Below are 24603 nucleotides of genomic sequence, written 5' to 3'. Positions count from 1 at the left end.
TATCTTGTTCACAGACAAACAAACAGACAGACAGGGGTGAAAACATAACCTCCTTCCACCTTTGGTGGCGGAGGTAATAATGGTAAATTTATACATCGACAGCTGAGTGGGGATTATTGTGATCGGTGAGTGAAGAGTGCTGTATTCCCTCATTTAATCTGGCTTGGTTTGGAAAAGTGTTTTTGAAAACACTGCACTGCACTGTGCAGTAAAACAGGTCAACTTTCCCTGTTAGGCATTACCATCTTGAGAATTTAGTTCACGTGATCACAAGTTCAAATCATTTTGACAGTACTGTGTTGAATTGTTGATCATCTCCCAATGTCCAAATTCATGGCACAAAGTAAGTGGACTGTCTTCCAATGTCCTTATCTCACTTTTATCATGCACTAGTAGGGTATGCTTACACGTCGTAAGCGATAATGAACCTTGCTTCATATGTAAGTACTGTTATGTCTGGGGGTAGACCAAAATCTAGAGCCAGGTAGATCTGAATAGGTAACATGCTTCGACTGTCACGATAGGGAATCTACTTGTAATAAGTTCTGTGTAGTCCGGTTTGTCGGGTAAGAGTCTGCTTGTGAACATACCAGGATGTTCGAGTGTTAGATAGTGTAGGGATTAAAGATAACAGCCCCTGTGTGTCACACCTGGTAATCAAACCTTTGTCCCTTATGGCAATGCATACACCTATAGACACTTAGACAGGCCCTTAGTACAACATTAAATAATTCTCTTCCCTGACAAGGACTTCGGAAGGAACAGGCAAGGAAACCAGGCCAGGACACCACCGATGATGGCCACTGCCAGCTACACCTCCAGCAGGCCTAGCCACATCGAGTAGCATGAGCTATGACCACGCTACAGGCCTGTGATTCGGTGGAGGGCACCGATTGGGTGGCGCGCCAAGGCTGACGTCACCGCCGCAAGGTTATATGAAGGCGCGCCGATCGTCGCCTACGTTAAAGCCGTTCTGGTCTTCCGCGGTCCCTGGTATTAACCGGAGGGATTCGCACGACAGTACATAATAAATAGAAGCTTTATTATTATTATAGGCATCACTGACCTGATGCGAGATATCAATTTAGTTTTTTTTAATTTTACGAACGCGTTTACGGTTTCTACGTAAATTTTCATTGAGGGTTTTATTTCACAATTTTTCAGTTATAGAAATTACAATTTTCAAATGCTAGATATCGATTGAGGTTTTTTTTTTTTACGGATGCATTTACGGTTTTTTAAATCTAAATTTTCATTTACGGACGCATTCCGACGGTTCTGTGATTTTTCCCAGCGTATCGGCTTCACTGTCCGTCAGCACACTGACATTAATAGCAGTCAGTAAGTGAGCCAGTGGTTATAAATAGCTTTATATATTAGATGAACCTGGTTATAAAAAGGTCTTTCTTCAGTCTTGTAAAAATTGACTTTAGATTGGTAAATTAAGTGCCAAAGTGGCAATGGTCTTATTAAGAGTATTTGGCTTGATGAGAGACCCCTTCATCAGTTAAGTAGTGAGAAAACATTTGTTTGGCTTCTTGTCACAAATTATCAAAGTTCTTCTTTTGGCTTCACTTACTTCGACACAAATGAGCAAACCTCATTGGTTTTTATGTTTGTGATTTGCAGCAATAGATGATGATTGCCACCTTACGGAGCCGCTCGGCATGCAGATGGCCGAGTTCCCTATGGGACCGATGTTTGCAAAGATGTTGCTGGAATCGGGTGAGTGGAAGTGTGCATGCGGCAAAGCTTTTATTACCTCCGCCACCGAAGGTGGGCGGAGGTTATGTTTTCACTTACTGTATGTCTGTTTGTTTGTAAGTGTGTAAGTGTGTATGGCACGATATCTCAAAAAGTTGTGGACGGATTTGGACGAAATTGGTGGACAGATTGTGTGCGACAAGGACAAATCAATTCGATTTCGGTGTAGATGCAGATCCGGATATGAGTTTTTTAAAATTTGTTAAGCGATTCTTCACATTTGTGAGATAGGACCAAAAGCGATACAGTATATAGCACGATATTTCAAAAAGTTGTGGACGGATTATGACAACACGAGGTGGATATTTTGGTTCGGCGACAAGAACAAAGTGATTCGATTTTGATTCAGGTCCGAATCCAGATCCGGCCTATCAGTGGGATACAAAACGTAACCTGTTCAGCCTGGCGGAGGTACGTGCTCTACCGAACGCCTCTCTAGTTACCACTCCTTTCATGGAGTTATTTCTTTAAAATATCGAGCAAGTTGTCTTATTGATTTGTTTTATGATGGGACTATGATTTTAAATTATTTTCTTATTTATTTGTTTGTTTGTTTCTTTGTTTATTTATTTACTTACTTATTGATTGATTGTAACTTCTGCAGAAAGGTGTATTTTGTTATCCAAACTATCCTCTTTCTCCACCACCCGATGGCCTTACTGCTTTCTGCTTCCCTGACAGGTAGCTTTGGCTGCTCTGAGGAAATTGCTACGGTAGTTGCCATGACCCAGATTCAGAATGTTTTTCTCTCACCAACCAATCAGAAGGCAAAGGCAGTGAGTATTACAATTGTCGGTATTATTGATTGTACTTTTTCTGTTATGGTGCTGACAGGCCTTTTCAGTATTCTTCACTCTGCTTTTAAGATGATGCATTTCATTTTCACTAACACATGGGGAGAGTCAAAACGTTTTCCCCTTAAATCATGGAACTATCCTGTGCCAGTGGAACGCAGCACATATGTTACTCCTTTTCTGTGTAATGTCCATCACTATCACACATTCTTCCCACTGGTAAATGAGTTTCCTGATGCCATTGGAATACAAGTTATGGTTTTGGCTCAACTATTTGATTCATCCACACTACGTTAACCCATCATTACTAATCCTAACGTTGTTCTTTGTAACGTGCACGCCTTTTGATGTTTGATTAACATTTGTGCATTTGATGTGCAGGCCAGAGCAAAGCGCAAGTTTGCTGTAGAAGAGGGAGACCACCTCACGTTGCTCAATGTTTACGAAGCCTTCATGAAAGTAAGAAGGGCTTTCTTCCATGCATCTTCTATCTAATCAACATGTATAAAACAAAGTGTTGGCTGTGTGTCTGTTTGTCCAGTAGCTATTCCAAGATCCTTGGGCTCATGGACACCAAATTTTCAGCAGCAGCCCGACTTTGGTTTTTTGTGAAATCTATTTTTTAACATTTTGACGAAATTTTTTTTTTGGGGATTTTTTCGGATTTCTCATAGGTCTTATTATTTGGATTATTTCTCCATTGTGGCAGATCAATCCCATCACTTTGTCTGGTAATTACTCTTGAGACGAAGGGCCATACATATTTAGGATGGGAAACTCATATTGTGCATCTATGAGCCAAATTAGAATTGTCTCCCTTTCATTGGAGGTCCGAGCAACCCTGGATTACTTTCGTCTTGACCCGGTAACAGGTCCGAAATGAAGGACGATGTTATCCATGCAAATTACTCAAAATCATGATACGGAGTATACTGTTGTGATCAATAAAATTTCTTTAATATCTGACTAAAATTATTAAGTGCATTTCCAACAATGAGCTGAAGCACATTGGCCACTGAGAGTGAGCCGAGAAGGGCGTTCCTTCTCGGAGGGCAGGATTACCCACGAGTCACCAATAAAGCTAAAGTTGGAAAGGAATAACAGGCCCAATGAAAAGTGTACGTAGTATGAACTTTAGGGATCAAATTGAGAAATGATGTGAAAATACAACAATATCAAAGCAATGTTGTGATTATAGCGACTTCCATCAATGCCACCAACAAAGATAAATTTGCCATCACAAGTCTGATGTTTTGCCTGATGGCCTTCCAGGAGCCATGTTGTCGAAGAGGTGGGGTATTTCTTGTAATTATTTGCTGGGAGGAAACAATGCAGATAGCGAGCGAGCTAAGGGTTTGAAAGCATGCTGCTCAGACGTTTTAATAAATAATTGTAATATCCCAGTGATAACAATGTTCCTACCTACCATTCCAGGAAAGTAAAAAAGATGACTGAGTCAGATGGGAATACACATTACTGACTGTATGGGTATCACACAGTATTGTGCACAAGAATAAGAACCTTCATTGCTGAGTTTTATTCTCCGAAATGTACGACATGGAGGTGAAAATGCGTAACCGACTCTTGCAGAGTGTTTTTTTCATAGTCAACGTTGTTCAGTTGGTCTTTCTAAGGTGTCCATCCACCTTAAAATTGTACTCTGAGTTGAATTTGGCAAAAACTTCTCTGCGTACACGAACTCGAGTGGACCTTTTAAACTTTGACCCATGCATTGTGGAAACCACTGCTGGATGATTAATAAAACAAACAAACCAGAAAGATTCCACCCATTGCAACGATGAACATGATTCTGACAAGAATGAATCAGAGCTGAAATTAGCAATATGGAAAGCTGTTTACCTCCTTTTCAATGACTGCAGTGCAGATACTATTAGAAAGCATGTTAAAGCTGATTCGGGATTGAAAATTCCTCGCAGTATCAATTTGCCACATGTCCAGATTTATTGTGCACTTGAAACTGAAGCAAAAGTTATATATATATATGAAATGTTCGTTATATATATATTGTTACGGATCTCGGGGGTCGGCGCTCCCCTTATCAAGGGGGGGTTAATCCCCTTGTCCTTTTATCTGGCCATCCTGAGTCCTGGGAAGTTATAACGCTCCTTCTGGTCGGTATTAGCTCGGGTCATTGGTCAAAGTCGTCCCAAATATCTACTTACGAACCCGACCGTAAAGCAGGGAAATAACTCCCGCTCGAACCACAGATAGGATGGAAAATGCCGAGCGGTTGGCAATCCGCGATCCGAGCCGTTAACAATGACTCTAAACCCGATTCTGAGCGGTTCCTAATCGTGCCACAGGTACTCAATTGAGAAAGGACGGATGCGAAGGGATTAAGATGAAACCAGAAAGAACAGGTGAATTTATTACAAATATACAGTAGGAAAGAGGAAATGAAAGGATGTACAGGGAAGGAAGAAGAAGAAGAAGCAGGACACAGGGCAGTCTTAAAAACAGTCTTAACTTATGACCCCAGACAAACATACACACTCACACGGGGATTGTAGCCAGTAGGGTGGAAGGTTCAGGTAGATGGTCCAGGCGATGGGGTCCAGGCTCCGGTCCCGCGGGCGAAACCCGGCAGGCAGCTCTGCGTACCGTTCAACGCGAGTGGACCTTACATATAGCGGGGGGACTGGGATGCTTCGTACGTACGTAATAACTGCACCAGCGTGCCAAACGCACCCTCTCCAAGGTTCTCTTAAAAGCGCCAGCGAGTGAGTCCTTACGCCAATGTGCGCTCCGTATCAGGCTTTTGCAATGCAATCTCCCGACCAAGTCCTTTCAATCACGACAGTCCCCTGCGCAGTCCGTGAAAGAAGTCCCTTCAATGCGCACGCCTCCAACAAGTCCCAGTCCCTAAAAGGGCTTTGCGTTCGCGCTTATATAACGCGCGCCAAGATCACTCCGCCAGCCAAAAAGCCACGCCCGTCGGTGATATTGCCTCAGCCTTGGTTGGCTGGTGAGGGCTTACCGGCCATGCCTTTGACGGCTAGTTGACAGGCCACACCTTGTTCTTGGCGTTCCGCCCCCTTCTTCCTCGGGCCGACCGCATGGTTAATGGCGTCGTTTGAACGAGCTTCAGCTCAAGGCAGCGAACGCTGCTAACAACGCGCATAATGGCGGCGCTTGGAGAGGGAGGTCGCAAAATGGACGAAATGAAATGGGACCTACTCCTTATTTAATTGATGCAACGCAGATTCAACTATTGGAAACACGGCCTTAACTAAAACACATAATAATGAAATAACTGGAATTTCTAAGGTGGCCTACGTGTTGCTGTGGCCTAACTAAGGGTGCTACCTTTACCTTTAACCTTTTAATAATGAGGCCGTTCCGAAGCCCGTTCCCGTTACAAAGTGGGGGGTTAAAACCCTTTTTTCCCCCTGGGACTTCGGGTCCGCGAGGCCGAATCACCACTTCCGGAGCAAGCGTGAAAAAGGGTATCGGGACAACTTCGCACGTACCTTTAACCCACGTTGCCACGAAAGCGGGGACCGAACCTTGCACAAGCCACGCTTAATCAAGTACGCCGAGCGGTATGCGTATCACGTGACTCGTGCCGTTACTTTTATGGAACCCGATTCGAGTGATTCTAGTCGTACTATGCGAGGCCAATTGATGGAAGGGACGGGAACGATCAAATCAGAGATATATAACACAATTTATTATTATTTACAATGATCAGGATGAAGGAAAGGGGACACAGAGCAGAAGCTTAATCGATCTTAACTTATCCCCAGACACAGGGCCCACTCACGCACACGGGGAGAAGAAGAGAAGAAGTTCGCGCGCCAAGCACGCTTTGCCGTCGGTCGCTCCGGGGCAGCTCGCCCGGCGTGGCTCTCGGATGTTCACGGCACGTATACAGGCGAAGGCAGGCAGGAGGAAACCGCGCGTCTGTGGCCCGGCACGGGTCGTCTTCTCGAGCGCCCGATTAATACAGCGCAGAGCGCAGGGCACGGGGCTCTGGAAAAGTTTGTGTACAATCTCGATCACCACAATTCAATGCTGAGGTGGGGGCGCTCGGAGCAGGGTTATCTGGCTCCGCCCCGGCCCTACTCGAATGTTCCAAAACCCCACCTCTCATCGTCGTGGTTAGCCACTCCCCTTGAGCCCTGATTGGCGGCTCGCGCTTACCGACCACTCCCTCCTGCAGCGCCTCCCTTCGGCCTCGCTAGACTTGTTCAGGCCTGCCACCTGGCATGCTATCGCCAAAAGAACCGCCCTACTCACGGACCTGCTCAACGCAAAAACTAACACAGGACAGGACGACACTTACATTCACTAAGAAATAACTGAACGATCGCGAGGCTACATGTTGTGGTGCGTCTACATACGAGGGGGAATTATCCTTTATTCCAAAACCACAACAATATATATGAAAAAGCGTCTGCGGACGTAGCTTCAAGATGATCGACCTTTTATTTTCAGACAAGCCTCTGGCCAAATAGGCATTCTTCTCAGTCTACAAGAACGGCAGAAAAGGCAATATTAGACATTGGTATGATATTGATACATAAATAAAATACATACAAAAAATAAAATACATTAACGACTGCTCACCTTCTTTATTTATGTATCAATACTTATTTATACATGTGTATTAAAGGAGCCGTGTCCAATGTCCATGTGTGACGCTTTTTCACATCCAAGAAGAAAGAAATTTCAAACTTGGCTTTGGCTGGGATCTGCTAACTTACAAGTCAGCGACTTTAACCACTTGGCTACAGCGACTTTTGCGTGCTAAGCATTATTTATTTTATTATGGGAGGAAGGAGAAGTGGGCCTTGGAGCAACAACACAACAACATGCATTTTAAGGCCATTTTCCCTGCTAGAGCGGGGGTTAGCCTTGCAGTCCCCATGACAATCTTCTCCATTTTGCCCTATTTTCTGCATCTCTCCTTGTTAACCCCCTTGCCCGCATTTCTTCTTCCACCATCTTCAGCCAAGTCTTTCTTGGTCTTCCCTGTCCTCTACTTCCTTCTACATTCATTTCCATCACTCTTCTCAACCAGTCACTTTCATCCTTCCTCAACACATGACCAAACCATCTCAACCTGTTCCTCTTCACAGCATCAATCACAGGCTCTATTCCCATCATCTTTCGCAATTCATCATTTGTCTTCCTCTCTCTCAACGATACTCCGTACATCCGTCGAACCATTCGCATTTCCACCCTTTCCAGCCTTCGTTGCTGCTCTACGTTCATTACCCATGTCTCGCTCCCATAAATCATAACACTTCTCACACAGGAAGCGGGACTTGGAGCGCTGCTGTAAAACAAACACACACTTTGCCAATTATATATAGAATGATAAATGAAAGAAAATACCAAAGTATAATTTGCAGAACAGTCAGAATTTCATAGGATTGTTCCACAAGGCACTGGGAAATGTTTAACACACAACGTTGTTCATCATGATAATAGAAACTGTTGCAATTATCCCGAGTTTTTTTTCTTTCTATCAAGCCGTTTATTTTACCTATCCCTAAACCCTATCTATCCCCGATCTTACCATATATTTTCCCTTCCCCTTTTTAACTGCTAACAAATTACCCCCACACTATTCTTGAGAGGGAAGAGGTTGTTTGTTTGTGTGCCTTACAGCGGCGCTGTTGTAAACACGCACTCCAAGCCCCGTTTTTCTCTTCCTCCAAACCTCAAGGATTGACTCTGCTAGTATAATCAAAATTAACTGATCTAAAATTCATTCGGGTTTGGGGGAGGGATGAGATAGAGAAGTGTATGTCAAGACTTATCTTACTCCTAATTGTAGCTTCATTGTCTCGACACCTGTAACCTAAAGCTCAAACTCTTAACGGCTCCCCCAGCACAAGAAGAATTCACAATGGTGTCAAGAAAACTTCCTTAACTACAAAGGCCTCGTTCGTGCCGTGGCCGTGCGAGAGCAACTTGTTCGTCTCCTCGCTCGCCTGGACGTTCCGTCTTGCTCCAGCGAAGGTGCAGAGTTCACCAGCGCACTGTGAATATGCACCATTAAGAAATAACATCAATTTCTATGCATTTTTCACCTTCGTGGTGCTTGCAGTAAGCTACTCCAATCGATTAACGACCAAACATTTTGGTGGCTCGCGATGATTGGTTGTAGAACGGTGCTTACCCTTTTCCAGGTGATCCGGATGCAGTCCTAAGGTGCATTGTGTCGGGGTTTTTTGCCAATGCGGCGCAGTTCCACTACACCGGCAACTATCGGTAAGCACGGGGTTTGGATATGTTGTGCATCTGATGGTATTATAATGGCAAATGGATAAAGCCACCGACAAATTCAAAATCAGAACGTGCTTCACTCCACCATACGCTTTCCAAAAATACTTATTGTGCAGATGATATTTCAAGAAATGTAAAGTATGACTTTTACCCATGTTCTTCCATCTTAAAGTTGGTATTTTGCATAAGTACAGTCCCAGGTTTTACAATTTCAAATGGATGGACCTTACACCTGAGTGTCGTTACACCTCGTATATTCTTCGTAAAGACACCACGGTTTGATCGTTGGAACGAATCACCATAGCAATGATGGTCGAGGACTCAAGAAGTCAAACGAGAACTGAAGTTGTGCATTTGACGAGTAGTACAAGTCTTATTTAGCACATTTTTGTTTGGCAAAGCTATTCAGGGCTCTTACCACGCATTTCGATATCAAACGTTGAATGAACTGAACTGCTCGATGAAGGGAAGCCTATCGATGTCGTGTGCATTCATCAGAATGTGGTGTGGATGTGGTGTGGATGTCGCCTTCAGACGTCCATTCATCAGTGTTCCACATTAGAGGCTACTCATGAAACTGGTTTTCTTCCTCACCTGTATCTTATGATGATGATGAAAACTTTGTTGCCCTTGTTAGCAATTTCTTACACTATTCCCTTGGAAGCCATTCCCGTTTTGTTTCCATCAAAATCCTTGTGTAAAGGAGCTGAATATCTTTGTTCTGGCCTGCTGTCATTCAACTGTTTCACCTGCATCAAGCGCTCCATTTTTGGAGGTGGAAACCAGCTCAGGAGGTTTAAAATGCGGTGCGAGGAGCTGAGAAGCATTTATCATTACATGTTCATGCAAGTGGAAAATGCTTTTTGCTCTTCAAAGTCAGCAGGGATATTCACTGCAAGTAAAAAAAAAAAATCATTCTTAGCTTCTGGTACAATAAATCTTTTTTTTTTTTTCTCTTTTCCAAGCAAGCTGTTGATGCAAGCAGTTGAACTAGCTAACCATGAAAGTAGCAATGATCATTTCCCCCTCGCTTCTCCTCCAAAAAAGGTCTTGCCCAGTAAGCCCCAAGACACAAGCAGCACAGAACCTGTGTTACAAGACGTCAAATTATGACATCAGGCATCGTTAAAGTATGTACAAAACACTCAAAAACGATTTAATTCATGTACCATGCTCCATACAGAGTGTTGGTTCTTTTGAAGCAGTTTCTTCACTCGGGTTACAATACCAGCCAAATCGCCACTCCAACACAGGAAGTCAGGCAGGAATTTATTTGTGCAAAGTGCCTGCGATAGCCCAACTCTTCGTGAAGGACACCGTGGGATCTTTAACGTCCACCAACTAATTCCGGCAGACAGGACACCTAGTGTAATGTCCATCAGTGGGACAGTACGCACATTGATGAATCGCCCTGCCTGTGACACATCGGGATGACAGTTTAGCGAGGTCATGATGACCTCTTGGCCATCCTGCCAATCCATTTGCCATTGTACAATATTGCTCCTTTTGTTAAATACTTTTTTGTTTTAACTTGATTGTAAAGTTTCCAGCTGAGTTTATGCTCGAGTATTTCTTTCATCACAGAACCATCAGGGAAGGATACGAACTTTTCATTCATCCATCATCGGTGCTTTATGGAGAAAAGCCTCCAAAATGGTAGGTTTGCACTTCTTATAGCCATGACTATTAATATGGTGATATATGTGGTGATAACAGGTCCTCACTCACCTCCTGTCATTGCAGGGTGTTGTACAGTGAGTTAGTACAAAGTACGCACCATTACATGCGCGATATCAGTGCCGTGGACGTTAATTGGCTCCTGGAACTTGCACCACATTTCTACCAGCAAGGCACAGTAAGTATTTGGTGGGAAAGTTTTGATTCCATTGATTGTGTAAACACATCCAAAGGTTATGCAAACAGCAACGGTTGCTGGAGTGAGATGTTCATGGAAGAAGTTTCGGGAACTGAGTGGCGTGCTGATGAGGAGGGGAGTGTCGTTGAAGCTGAAGGGAAAGGTGTATGCTGCATGTGTGAGAAGTGTTATGATTTATGGGAGCGAGACATGGGTAATGAACGTAGAGCAGCAACAAAGGCTGGAAAGGGTGGAAATGCGAATGGTTCGGTGGATGTGCGGAGTATCGTTGAGAGAGAGGAAGACAAATGATGAATTGCGAAAGTTGATGGGAATCGAGCCTGTGATGGATGCTGTGAAGAGAAACAGGTTGAGATGGTTTGGTCATGTGTTGAGGAAGGATTAAAGTGACTGGTTGAGAAGAGTGAAGAGTGAAAAATTAAATTGCCAAGATGCAAAAATATATATATAAGTAGGCAGTCTTGTCTGAGTGAGGTGACAGGGGAGAAGGCAACATAGACAATAGGGCAGTGGGACAAAACAGTCTGGCAGGATAGTGTAGACATAGAGGTATGTATAACTCATCTCTGAGCTGTCTGAGCTGGGTTGCAATGCTGATTCATCAATGTATGTGCCGTCCCTCGGACAGACATTAAACTGGGCATCCCATCTGCCAACATTAATTGATATATGTTAAAAACCCCGAGGTGTCCTTAACAAAGAGGAAGACAGCTGTCGCCAGCACACTGGTCAAATTCCTGCTCTAATGCACAGGGCGGCAATGCATCAACGGCACAGCAGCATCCCTAAAAGAACCGCTGCTAACCCACAGCCACGTGATGCAAATGAAAGACTATAACGATGAACAACAACAACAACAACAACATGCATTTTAAGGCCATTTTCCCTGCAAGAGCGGGGGTTAGCCTCGACGAACAAGGACACTAGGAAGTAGGACGAAGTTATAACGACGAAGTTGTGGCGGGCACAAGGGACAATAATTCCGCGCACCAATGGGTGGCGCGAGCGTCCAGGCGGGGAACTGAAATGCATGCCCCGCCTTTCGGCCGATCGGCCACGCCCGGGGGCAAGGCGTGGCCTCGGGAGATATATGCGGGCTCTAAGCTCGAGCCCGCCCAGTGCTGAAGTGCGAGCTCTGAATAAAGACTCTTGTTGTATCAACGCGTTGTGGCCTCCCTCTCTGGCAATCGAGTCGTGTGTGCACAGCACCACACTGGTGACCCCGATTGGTTCAGCCGTTGCTGACCCCCAAACGCGCCATGGCTACCAACCCCGTCGCAATCAAACTCCTGGAGTTTTGGGAAGCGCAAGCCGACGTTTGGTTTGTGCAAGCCGAAGCTCAGTTCCAACTCCGGGGCATCACGGCGGACGAGACCCGGTACTACCACGTGGTCGCCGCTCTCGGGCCCGGCACTGCCGCCCGCGTCGTGTCCATCCTTCGGCGCCAGTCGGGCGACCACAAGTACGAGGCGCTCAAACGTCTCCTCCTCGCCACGTTCGGGCTCACAGAGATTGAACGTGCCGACCGCCTCCTGGACCTTCCCGCCCTCGGCAACACACGACCATCCGTCTGGATGGATTTCATGCTGTCTCTGCTTGGAGACCAGCGCCCGGATTTCTTGTTCCGCGCACTTTTCCTCCGCCAGCTACCGATACAGGTGCGCCTCGCGCTGGCCGGTTCCAACATCACGGAACCCCGCGCCCTGGCCGGAGAGGCAGACAAGTTTTTTGCGGCCTGCGACACGCGGTCGGTTTACGGTGCTGCCATAGTGGATCCCGGTGCAGAGGCTACAGCGCCCCCGGCTTCCCTCGTGGCCGCTGCTGCGCCCCGCCCACTACCGCCGCCGCCACCACCACCGGCACGGCCGCCACCGCCGCCGCAAACCTGGTGCTACTACCATGCCAGGTTCGGCCGCAAAGTTAAACGTGCCGCCCGCCGTGTTCTTTTGACGGGTCGGGAAACGACCGGGCCGGCGCTCACTTGCGGCCCTGAGCGTCGGCCATTCCGGCAGCCTCCTGTTCATCACGGACACCTTGTCCGGGCGCCGTTTTCTTTGCGACACGGGAGCGCAGGTAAGTGTCCTCCCTGCCTCCGCGTCCGACAAGCAAGCCGCGGGCCGGGGCCCCGCTTTGCTTTCCGCCAACGGTACACCCATCCGCACATTCGGGAAGCGTTGCCTCTCACTGCGGTTCGGAGGGCAGCGCTTTCAATGGTCGTTCATCACCGCCAGCGTGCCAATGGCCCTGCGCGGCGCGGACTTCCTATGTGCGCATGGGCTGTTGGTCGACGTTAAGCGCAGACGTCTCGTCCAGGCCGAAACCTTCAGCTCGCTCGCTTGTTCGCTGAGCGGCTCGATGAGCAACTCGCTGGGCGGCTCACCGAGCGGCTTGCCAAGCGGCTTGCTGAAAGGTTCCGTCCCGGCGAGGTTAGTCAGCACGCTTTCGGCAGCGGACGAGTTTACCCGCCTCCTCGCCAGTTTCCCGGCCCTCACGCGGCCCACCTTCTCAGCGATGGCCATCCAACACAGGGTGGAGCACCATATCCCCACGGTTGGGCCGCCGGTCTACGCCCGGGCACGCCGACTCGACCCCACGAAGCTCGCCGTGGCGAAAGCGGAGTTCGCCACGCTGGAGCGGCTGGGGATTGTACGGCGCTCCACCAGCGCTTGGGCTTCTCGTCTGCACATTGTGCCGAAGCCCGGCGGAGGATGGCGGCCGTGCGGTGACTACCGCCGGCTCAATGATGCCACCACCCCCGACCGCTACCCGGTCCCGCACATCCAGGACTTTTCCACCCGGTTGGCAAACACGACTGTGTTCTCCAGGGTGGACCTCATCCGGGGCTACCACCAGGTCCCCGTCTAACCGGACGATGTCCCAAAGACGGCCGTCATCACCCCTTTCGGCCTCTTTGAGTTCCTGCGAATGCCTTTTGGGTTGAAGAATGCGACCCAGGCGTTCCAACGGCTCATGGACAGCGTCTTGCGCGACTTACCTTTCATCTATGTCTACCTGGACGACATCCTAGTCACGAGCGCATCCCGGGAGGAACACCTGCTCCACCTCCGCACGCTTTTCGAACGCCTGCGCCAGCATGGCCTGATCATCAACCCCGCAAAGAGCCGTTTCCGTGTTGCCGCCATCGACTTCTTGGGGCACCGCATCACCAGGCACGGGGCCGTCCCTTTACCGGCCAAGATGAAGGCAGTCAGGGATTTCCCGCGCCCCCGCACGATCAAGGGGCTCCAGGAGTTCCTGGGCATGGTAAATTTTTACCACCACTCCGTGCCCCACGTCGCCCAGCTCCTCCGCCCCCTGCACGAGGCCCTCCGGGGCAAGCCGGGCAAAGGGGACGTCGCCTGGTCGGAGCCGATGGCCACGGCATTTGCGGGCGCGAAGCTGGCCCTGGCCGACGCCACCATGCTGGCGCACCCGGCGCCCGATGCACCGATCGCCCTCACCACCGACGCGTCGGACTACGCGGTGGGCGCGGTGCACGAGCAATGGGTGCGTGGAGCTTGGCAACCGCTGGCGTTCTTTAGCCGGCAGCTTCGCCCGCCCATAGGGGAGAACCGGCCTGTTTCTGGAGCACCGGCCCATAGGGGAGAACAGTATTCCATTGAGCTGCGGATGAAATGGATGAGTGAAAGAAGACTGAAAGAAACACAGGAATCTGCAAATCGGTGGAGGGAAGGTGGGGAAAGTAATGTGGACTGCAGTTTTACATCGCAATTGTGATAGCAAGTTTATAAACCAGGTTTGTTTCTGTATCAGCTGACGAAGAAGTGGCCACACGTGTGGAGACAATGGATGACATTCTATTGTAATGGCACCAACAATGAAGTGGATTAAGTTTGTTAAAATAAACAATCGATTAATGTGGTACAAATGGAAATCAGCCTGGTGTTGGCTTAGCGGTTAGGGTGCCGGCTTGGGATCCAAGGATCCTGGGTTCGAATCCCCGATCGCTGAATTAATGCCAGGGGGGTTGACTCAGCCTGTCATCCTTCCAAGGTCGGCAAATTGAGTACCAGTTCACTGGTAATTCCCTGTGTGTCGCAAGAGGCGACTAACAGGGTTGGCGGCAGGAAGGACATCCAGCCATAAACATCGGGGGACCACGGTGCCCGAAAGGGGACCACGGTGCCCGAAAAAGGCCAACCCCTGCTCTGCGGGGAAAAATGGCCTCTAAAGGTGGTTCAAATGGAAATCAGCATTACGATGAGGGTCAGAGTTTTTGGGATAATGCCAATGGGTGATGCCAGTGATGTTCCCGACTCGGGCAAATGTCCGAGCAAACAGGTTGGTGATACAAAATCTCGACTTTATTTTCACATTTGTTTTACATGCAAACTGTGTGCTAAAATAGGCTCATACATCACGTTTGTCTTGCAGGAACGTGAACTTGGAGAAAAGAGGGCGAAGCTATTGGCACAGTGACCTACATAACAGCATTTCATGCCTTGGTTCAGTGGATAAATTGAGACACAAATATTTGTGTACACGTCTATTTTGAATAAAATCTCCTATTGAAAAACAAGTACATTTTAACGTGAAAATAATGCATTCGGGTTACGTGGTTGAAGAAGTAAACAATGCAAGCACAAGAAAGTATAAAGTTGATACTGTAAAAATTATGTGAAATTTTAGATTAAAAAAAAATAATTAATTATTAGTTACAATGCAAAAAGTCCCAGCCAAGAAGAGGTGTGAAACGTGTCATGGTGTAATAGAAAGTTAGATTTCAGGTTTGGGGAGGAGGTTGGCAGGGAAAAGCAGTTGTTGTGCAGTGGTAACAGGTTGAATGTAGTTGCGACAAGCTCAGGGGCCTTGGACATTCACCGGTGCAATTTTTCGCATGCGGAAATATGCAGTCACTTGGTTTGGGATTTCGGCGAGCACGGCCTTGCCTAGAGCTTCCTTGGGAAGCTGCGGAGGAGAAAGGATTTGCGTTAACGACATCTTGAATGCATTCTACATTTGAAATGCACTTGGTTAGGTGCAGGATATATGCCAGAGTTTTCAAAATGTTCTTACGTGTTTGAAATCTCTGAAGGGCACAAACTGAACAATATCACGGACTGCTTTCTCTCCGGTCGGCGATTTTAGCGTTCCCTGGTCAGCATCCAGGAAGTCCATAGCCGAGAAGTCTGCTCCACCGAGGCCCACAATGATTAGGGATAGTGGTAGCTGAGAGGCAGCCACAATGGCTGCCCGTGTCTCATCCAGATCTGTTATGGCTCCATCAGTGAGGATGAGGAGGATGAAGTAGTTCTGTGGCAAACGGGATAAGTCCAGGTGTGCTTGCCTGTATCTGTATACAACACTTTATCCACCGTGATTAATATTTTGGATCTTACAACTGTTCAAATTCCAAAAGACAAACTCGTCGTTGAACAAAATGTTATGCTGTAGAGTGTAGACAGATGACATCCGCAAAGTTCAACGATGTCAATATTTCAGCACTTAAAGAATGTGACAAACTTAATGAATCCACTGGGGGCTGTGATAGCTTCCAGCTGTCAATCAAAACATCTCTGAGTCGTTAGCGACATCTGGGCCTCTCCATGATAACCATCTTCTTTGACGCAATAACATTTGGCCCCAGAGGAATTGTAGCAGCATCAGCAAATGTCATAAATCATTTCGTGAAACACATTTCATATCACGTATTGCCATCATGACAGCCAAAGGAAATCCAGCAAACATTTTACTTTTTATTATTTGTTTTTGCATCATGATCGTTAAATAAAACAATGCTCACGGTGGCAGTCGGCTGTTGAATAGCCACAGATGCAAATCTGGCAACTTGGTTAATGATTGGAGAGAAGTTTGTGGGACCGTAGAGGCGCACTACTGGAATGCATTTCTTGTAGGCCTCAACAATCCCTGAAATCCCTATGAAAGGTAGGGAGATGGAGATGAAGTTTTAGATGTAGACAAAAGGTGGTGCACAAGGTTACGTTGGTGTGGGAAAGGGAAAGAACCAAATTAAATAAACAAAAACACAAAGGCATGATTGCCACCAACTGTAAGATGTGTAGCTGGTACACGTGGTTGTTGTGCTATAAAATAGAGATTATCTTGTGGATTGGTATGCTACATCCTTATATCTGATTAGTAACTACCGACGGGATTGTGGTTGCAATCGTGATGACAAAAGCTTCTTCCTTTGGCAAAAGCAGTCTTCACTTTGCAAAACAATAATCCTGATTGTGCTAGGTTGAAAGAGACTGTTTTTAGAGCATTTTGAAGTTCCTCAGCTGTTTCTTTTGTCCTGCATTGTGGTCTCTAAAGTCGTGACAAATCTTTCAGCTTCGAGCTTACAAAAAAAGGAAAACTAGAATGGCAATCGGTAGAGTACATACCTCCGCCGGGCTGAAAAGTTTACGTTTTGTATCCCACTGATAGGCTGGATCTGGATCCGGAACTGAACCAAAATCGAATCGTATTGTTCTCGTCACCAAATCAACTTATCCACCCAGTTTGTCATAATCCGTCCACAACCTCTTTAAATTTGCTATATATTGTTTTTGGCCCTATCACTCAATCGTGACGAATCAGTTGAAATTTCAAAAAAATCTCAGATATGGATCCATATTTGGATCTTCACTAAAATCGAATCGATTCAGTCTTGTCCCACACCCAAAACACCAAGTTTCGTCCAAATCCGTCCATAACCTTTTTGAGATATCGTGCTATGTGTCGGTTTTAGCCCTATCACTCAATGGTGAAGAATCACTTAAAAACATTCTTTGATCCGGATCCGGATTCGAATCCTCACCAAAATTGAATCGACTATTCCTTGTCACACACCCAATCTGTCCATCAACTTTTGTCCGAATTTATCCACAGCTTTTTGAAATATCGTGCTATATATCGTTTTTTGCCCTATTTCTTAATGGTGTGAAGAATCACTTTTAAAAATTCTCAGATCCAGATCCGGATTCAGATTTTCACCAAGATCGAATCGATTCGTCCTTGTCACATACCCAACCTCTCTACCAAATGTCGTTTGAATCCGTCCACAACGTTTTGAGATATCCTGTTCACAGGCAAACAAACAGACAGGGGTGAAACATAACCTCCACCCACCTGCGGAATTGCTGATTCATATCACGTTTGTGCCATATTCATGATACAACAGAAAGACTTTCGTTTTGAATATATTTAAAATGTCAAATGGAAACATTTGCGACGATAGCGCCAAGTATTCGTTCACGCAGAAGAAGTTTCATTTATTCCAGTTTAACTACTGTTTTGGTGGCAAAAAAAGAAGAGGAGTGAAGTACGAGGCCTCATCAGCAGGGTCCTACCTCAAGTTTGTAATGCTTATGTTTAGGTTACATACAGTATGTTTGGGTCTGCAGTCAATATGGAAACATTAGCAGCGTTCTGTCATTTAATGTTACTAGAAACCCTCGCTACCTTCGGGAGCAGTCTTGGGGAGGGGGGGGAGTAGAGGGGCAGGGGAATAATGGGGGAGTTGGGGCAAATATTTTGTACCATGGTTAATAATCCTCCGTCTGTATCAGGGGTTAGTAAACCACTTGCGTTGTGGTACGTGTACAGGGGGAAATTGTAAATTGTCACAAAAAGTTGTAGTCCAAAAAAATCACAAGTTGTGCCTATGACCTGACCCTGGGTACTGCTAATACATATGCCAATTATGGTGGACATCGGCCCAGTCCTATTTTTATGCCTCTGCCCACGAAATCGCCGGAGGCATTATGTTTTCAGGTTGTCCGTCCGTCCGCGATTGGTTTTCGTTACCGCAATAACTTGAGAACGGCTAAAGGGATCTTCGTCAAACTTGGCACAGGTACGTATAATGAGGTAAAGATGAACTGATGAGATTTTGGGGTCACAAGGTCAAATGGCAAAGGTCATGTTAGGTAAAAATACTGTTACCGCGATACCTTGTGAACCAGTGAAGGGATTCTGACTAAATTTGGTACACTTATGTAGAATGATGTAAAGATGAACCGATTCGATTTTGGGGGTCCCGAGGTCAAAGGGCAGAGGTCATGTCAGGTAAAAATGTGCTAACTTGGGCACAGCTGAATGGATTTAAATCAAACTTGATACAAGTATTATAATGACGTCGAAGAGTGCCGTTCTAGTTTTTCTTTGATTTTCAGATGTACACACACACACATACCAACAGAGAATTGCTTTTTTTGTTTAATATAGTAGAATGGTCTCAAACATCTAGGATCCAGACACTCTACCTACAGTCCTACACAAGGGAGTTAATCACACAAGCTCAAATGAGAAGTGGGAATCATAGTTAAGCTTTAAAATTTCTTCTTACACACTGTGTGAAGTTTGATGTGTTTATTTATTAATTTTTTCAGGATGTAAGGCTTGTGGAGGAGCTGCAACACAAACCAGGTACACATGCAGACATACATGGGGAAGCACCGGACTCGACTTTCACAAAACTAAACTAGCGCTGAGCTTGATGGAAGTGACGTCACACTTTGGGTATCAACATTATCTTTATGACGTCACTTTTCTCTCCGCTTTCGCCCATGGAATTCAATAATTTTGGGACAATAAGTGGAATTTCCTTCTCCGCTTGGATGCCAATCTATGGTTGTTTGTCTGTGCTCTATACTTTTTAAATCAAGTAAGGAAGTAACACGTACCATTTTAAAAGTCATCAGTACGACTTTGTTTTGAACTCAAGACCTCCTCCTCGACTCAGATCGGACGCTCCAACCATTATACCACTGAGTTAGAAGAAGAGGATGATTGTGGACCAACAGGCCATCAGATGTTTTCTTGAGATTATTTTGCTGGTCTCTGGTAGCGATTTCTGGTCATCAATACAAAACGTCATTACCTCCGCCACCAAAGGTGGATGGAGGTTATGTTTTCACCCCTGTCTGTCTGTGAACAAGATAGCTCAAAAGGTTGTGGACGGTTTTAGATGACATTTGGCAGAGAGGTAGCATATGTGACAAGGACGAAATGATTAGATTTTGGTGACGATCTGCATGTGGATTCGGATACGCGAATTATTTAATTCTTAAGTGATTCTTCACCATTGAAGGATCGGGCGAAAAGTGCCTGCCTCACACCTAGCTCGGCTTCATGCTGTTAAACCAACGCTTTCAGAATCATTGGAATCTCCCGCGATTAAGGTAACTCTGAGGGCCTTTCACCCACTCACCGCAGGCAGGTTGGTGGTCTTTCTGTCTTCTACCGACTCCTCTCTGGCCTAGCCCCCCCCAGCCCTGTCTGTGCTCTGTCCCCCAAATACTCCTACAGGTCACACAAGATCTGCCTGCAACCCTCTTCTGGTGAAACTGCCAAAATCAAGACTCTCTGCTCACCTTCACTCTTTCATTCCTCTTTTCTCCTGCCTCTGGAACAAACTCCCTCACCTCACAAAGACCTGTACATGGTCTTTAAAACAGCTGTTCACCACCATCTCTTATCTTCCCCCATCCAAAACCTTGATCTTTTCTACCCCCGTCAATTCACCCCAGATCCACTTTTCTGAAATACTGACTTCTTTCCTGGAAGTCCTAGCTGTGTCCATGTGGTTTTTACCTTTGCCACCCCCCAACCCCCTTCCCACGCCTTCTCCCCCCAAGCCCTCTACCTCCCACAGATCTCCCGATGTCCCTGCTCTCAGGTGTTGTGCTTGTGTGCTCCCCTCTCTCCCCATCTTGTCTCCTGCTCCCTTTGTTATGTCTTGTGTGTCCGTTTTTTTTTTTTGTTGTCATTAATGACGAGCCTTGATCTTGTATACAAAGGGGGGTTGCTCTTACATGAGCCTCGATGTTGTATTCCCCCCCCCCCCCAAAAAAAAGTGATATATAACATGATATGTAAAAGAGTTATGGCTGACTTATTACTAAACTTGGTGGATGAGTTTGTTAGATGACAAGAACAAGCCGATTCGATTTTGGTTCAGGTCCGAATACAGATCCGGCCTATCATTGGGATACAAAACAAACTGTTCAGCCTGGCGGAGGTATGCACGTTACCGAGTGTCATTCTAGTTACTACTGTACCTTTTGGTGCTTCCTTGTTTTCTTGGTTGTGTAAATTTGAAGGATTCCAAAAGTTTTGCTATGAAGGTGCGTTCTACAAAATGAACAGACAATGCTGAAACTTGTATTCCGGTGATAGACATTTGTGTTCCAGCAAATCCAATTGCAAAGCCATTTCAAACTGAATTTTAATTACAACGACCGATCAGAAAGTGAAATTGACTACAGGTTTGAGAGCAAGTATGATAAAGAAATAGCGATGCAACCTATTTGCAAGGAACGTATGTTGAAAATTCCTTACATTTCCACATAACACTCATCAAATTATTTCACAACCGTCTTAAATTTTATCCCAATATAGAATTACCAATTCAAATGTATTCGGTGTCTGCAAGGACGGTCGAGCTCGTGTTGAGCAAACTGTAGGAAAAGTATTCGATCGTGCTCATGGCGCACAGCCTACTTTTCTCGAGCACAAAGCAAAAACTTTAACTTGCACAACTACGAATGTAGGCAAATGGGACCGACAGCTTCACGAGTTTCAAACTGCCACGCTTGGCGATGTTCCATCCGCTGCCTTGTAATACAATGGAAATGGAATGCACCAAAATTGATAGGCCAAGGGCTCTGTGGTTTGAACGCCGTTCGTGTTTCGGGATTGGTGGAGGGAAAAGAATCTTACCCTGACAGTATGGGTTGCCTGGATTGAAGTTCATCGCAAACTCATGAGACACCTAAAAACGAATAAATTGCCGATCAGTCCCAAATCAAATCGCAAAATAAATATCCACGAATGCTCGACAACGTGTGTGTTTCATTGATTTTTATCCACATACCTGAAATTGAGGTGGAATTTGAGCTCCAAAGCCAAATGAGGGAAAGAGCTTGTCACTGAAAAAAAAAATTAACAAAAAGAAATCAATAAGTAATCCAAAGTTTGGTGTTGATAGTAGAAATGGTAAAGTGTATATAAATAAATATTGGTTACCCTTTTAATATCCACCCACATTCCTCCTTTAATACACTAAGTCAATGGGATTTTGAAGTTTAATTCACATTATTTTGATTTAACCGATGTTTTCCAGGAATGCATCTATGAATATGAATGATCGTTTTAAGGCCATTTTCCCCACCAGAGCGGGGGTTAGCCTTGCGGGTCCCATGACAATCATGGTTCCCTGTTTGAGGCAATGTTTTTATGGCCGCGTGCCCTTCTTGATGCCTTTTCCAGGAATGCATCTATGATCTAAATGGGGAAGTGCCTGTATACATATGCGAGCAATAACACAACATTCTCTTTGCTGACTCCCCATCCCCCTCACCTTTCTTTCTCTTTTTCTCCTCCCCCAACCCCCATCTCTCTCTCTCTCTCTCTCTGTGTCTGTCCCCTCCTAATAAATTGCAGCACTCTCCTCCCACACCTCTCGATCTCTCCCCTCCTCTCTCTCCCCGCTCCCTCTCCCTTTCTCTCGCTCCCTCCTCGCACCCTTTCCCTCCCGGAGTGCCGAGTGACTTGTGGTGAAGTGTCCCTTTTCTCCCCACCTTTCTTACTCGCTCTCTTCCTCGATCCCCCCTTCTTACACTTTCTGCCCCTTCACCACTCTCTCTCCCCCCCCCCCCCCCTCTTTCACTCTCTCCTCCAACCCTCCTCTCCCAACCTCCTCTCCCTCCCACCCCCTCTTCTCCCCCCCCCCCCCTCTCTCTTCCCCCCTCTCTCTCTCTCTCTCTCTCTTTCGCCCCCTTTCTTTCTCGCTTCCCCCGTGTCCAAGTATTCGCATCAGCAAAGCCAGCAAATTACAAGTTCCTGCACACTCACTTGAGTATAAAAACCACCGTTTAGAGGCCATTTTTCCCCGCAAAGCGGGGGTTGGCCTTTTCGGGGACCATGGTTGTTGTTGTTTTTTGGTCCCCTTTTTGAAGCAATGTTTTACGGCCGGATGCCCTTCCTGACGCCAACCCTTTTTGCCGCCTTCAACGACAAACAGGGAATTACCAGTGAACTGGTACTCAAATTAGCCGACCTCGGAAGGAGGTCCTCACTTCTTGAGTATCCTCATTTTAAAAGTGATGGAAGGCTCATGAAGGAGTATGTAAATAATCATATTGAGGACTGACATTGGGATGGGTGGATACATAATATATACTGTATATTTTTTATTTATTTATTTTGTTTTTTTAAATACAAGAACGCAAGTAGACTATGAAAATCAATATAGAATTATGTGTTTTGAAACCACTCAAACACAAAGTGCAACAAGCAGAAATTTCACAGGTCAGTATACAACAACTGGTCTTTTGTAATTATTTTATATTTTAGCAACAGAGCTTTCTACATCATTTTAGTGCACTGTCCAAATACAACCCCAGTACCTGTCATAGTCTTGGACAACTTGACCTACTCCCCACAAAGCAGTAATGTACTCATTGGTTCCAGTTTGACTGATGAAATGCAGTGAATCAGGTGCACGGGGATCACCATTAGAGCCCGTGAAATCAATACCCACCTAGAAAATGCAAAATTGAGAGATTTACCAAGCTTCCAAAACAGGTTCAATCTGATGGAACCACCATCCACCCAAATACAAAATGGCATCATCAAGTTTATTACCGTGAAGTTGATCTGACAACCACCCATGACGTAGTCCAAGAAAGAGTATTCTGTCTCAATCTGGGAACAAAAGAGGAAAACAGAATAGAAGTCATTTAATTTAGTTATATTATTTAAAGAGCGGGTTAGCAGGATAGCCTACAGGTACGTACACTCACCTCCGAGCTGTACAGGCTGGGTTTGAATCTCAGCCCAGCTATAAACTGTCACCATGGTGTTTCACAGGCAGGGTGATTCATCAATGTGTATGTCGTCCCTGTTGAACTGTGTCTCTACTGTTAGCATTAGTTGGTGGATCTTAAAGATCCCACGGTGTCTTTCAATAACGGTGGACAAGCCATTGCCGGCACCCTGAACAAATTACAAATTCCTGTACATTTACTTGAGTATCCTGCATTGGAGTGACACCCCATCCAAGATTGTAACCCCAAGACTAGCCAACACATTGCCGCAGCAGAACCAACGTTCTGCATACAGCGTGGTGCTCATGTGCTTAACTTCAGGGTCTTTTGTCATGTTATGTGGTGCATAACTTGTCATGTGCTTAACGAGGAAAAGAAAGATAAATCTGTTCCATCCATAAATTGGCAGCGAGAATGCATGGATTATTGAAATTTGTCTGTTAAACTCAGGAATGGGCGTGTGTGTGTGTGTGTGTGTGTGTGTGTGTGTGTGTGTGTGTGTGTGTATGTATGTATATATATATATATACACACACACAGTCACATGAAAAAGTAAGGACACCCCATGTAAAGTTTTGACTTTTTTTTAACATATGTCAACATGCAGCTATTTGATCTTCATTTCAACAATATTGATAGATAAAGGTGATATAATATAACAAATATCATGAAACATTTACATTTTGTAGTCCATTGTATCTATCTATAATTCCAGTAATCTCTGTACGTTTGTACGTCTGTACGTTTGTTTGTCTGTGACCGCTGTTTCTCGACAACCACGGGTCCGATATACTTTTAACTTGCCAGGTATATTGCTGGGGACCCGAGGATGTGCCTTTTCAAGGTTTCATATTAATCGGACAATTACTTACCGAGCTATGTCCAAAAAACGATTCAACCAATCAGAGAGCAGCGAACGATCGCGTGTGCCGAACGTGGAGGACACACTCTGCCTCGGATGGCACATTTGAGAGCGTATTCATTTATTTCACGTTTGCAAACTATGTTGGCGTTAAACTATGTTTTAAAACTAATAAAACCGAATTTGCGATTCATTCGCTTTCCTGCGCGTTTGTGCACGCGATGGCGATTTCTTTACCAAACTCCGGAAGCC

At 45.7% G+C, this 24603-nt stretch overlaps 2 protein-coding genes across 3 annotated transcripts in view; one reads left to right on the top strand and one right to left on the bottom strand.

Moving 5' to 3' along the window:
- Positions 1 to 15232, top strand: part of DHX35 (DEAH-box helicase 35) — a 70099-nt gene extending 54867 nt beyond the window's left edge. For both annotated transcript variants that reach the window (XM_068126633.2, XM_078785826.1), the window contains exons 15-22: positions 1630 to 1725; positions 2446 to 2540; positions 2940 to 3017; positions 8420 to 8549; positions 8720 to 8801; positions 10401 to 10472; positions 10560 to 10671; positions 15088 to 15232. In XM_068126633.2, the coding sequence (XP_067982734.1) occupies positions 1630 to 1725; positions 2446 to 2540; positions 2940 to 3017; positions 8420 to 8549; positions 8720 to 8801; positions 10401 to 10472; positions 10560 to 10671; positions 15088 to 15132 (710 nt within the window). In that variant the 3' untranslated portion in view covers positions 15133 to 15232. The remainder of the gene's footprint in view (positions 1 to 1629; positions 1726 to 2445; positions 2541 to 2939; positions 3018 to 8419; positions 8550 to 8719; positions 8802 to 10400; positions 10473 to 10559; positions 10672 to 15087) is intronic.
- Positions 14996 to 23886, bottom strand: LOC144888238 (copine-3-like). The gene is made up of 7 exons (XM_078785827.1): positions 23308 to 23886; positions 23070 to 23203; positions 21536 to 21590; positions 21382 to 21433; positions 16457 to 16590; positions 15730 to 15966; positions 14996 to 15621 (listed from the first exon to the last, which is right to left on the bottom strand). The coding sequence occupies exons 1-7, from the start codon at positions 23332 to 23334 to the stop codon at positions 15514 to 15516; spliced, it is 747 nt and encodes a 248-aa protein (XP_078641953.1). The 5' UTR covers positions 23335 to 23886; the 3' UTR covers positions 14996 to 15513.
- Between the last annotated feature and the right edge of the window lie 717 nt (positions 23887 to 24603).

Source organism: Myxine glutinosa, chromosome 10 (assembly GCF_964187855.1).
Source record: "Myxine glutinosa chromosome 10, kmMyxGlut1.1, whole genome shotgun sequence".
NCBI lineage: Eukaryota > Metazoa > Chordata > Myxini > Myxiniformes > Myxinidae > Myxine > Myxine glutinosa.
The sequence above is the reverse complement of the archived record's forward strand: the minus strand, read 5'-3'. Positions and strand labels throughout refer to the sequence as shown.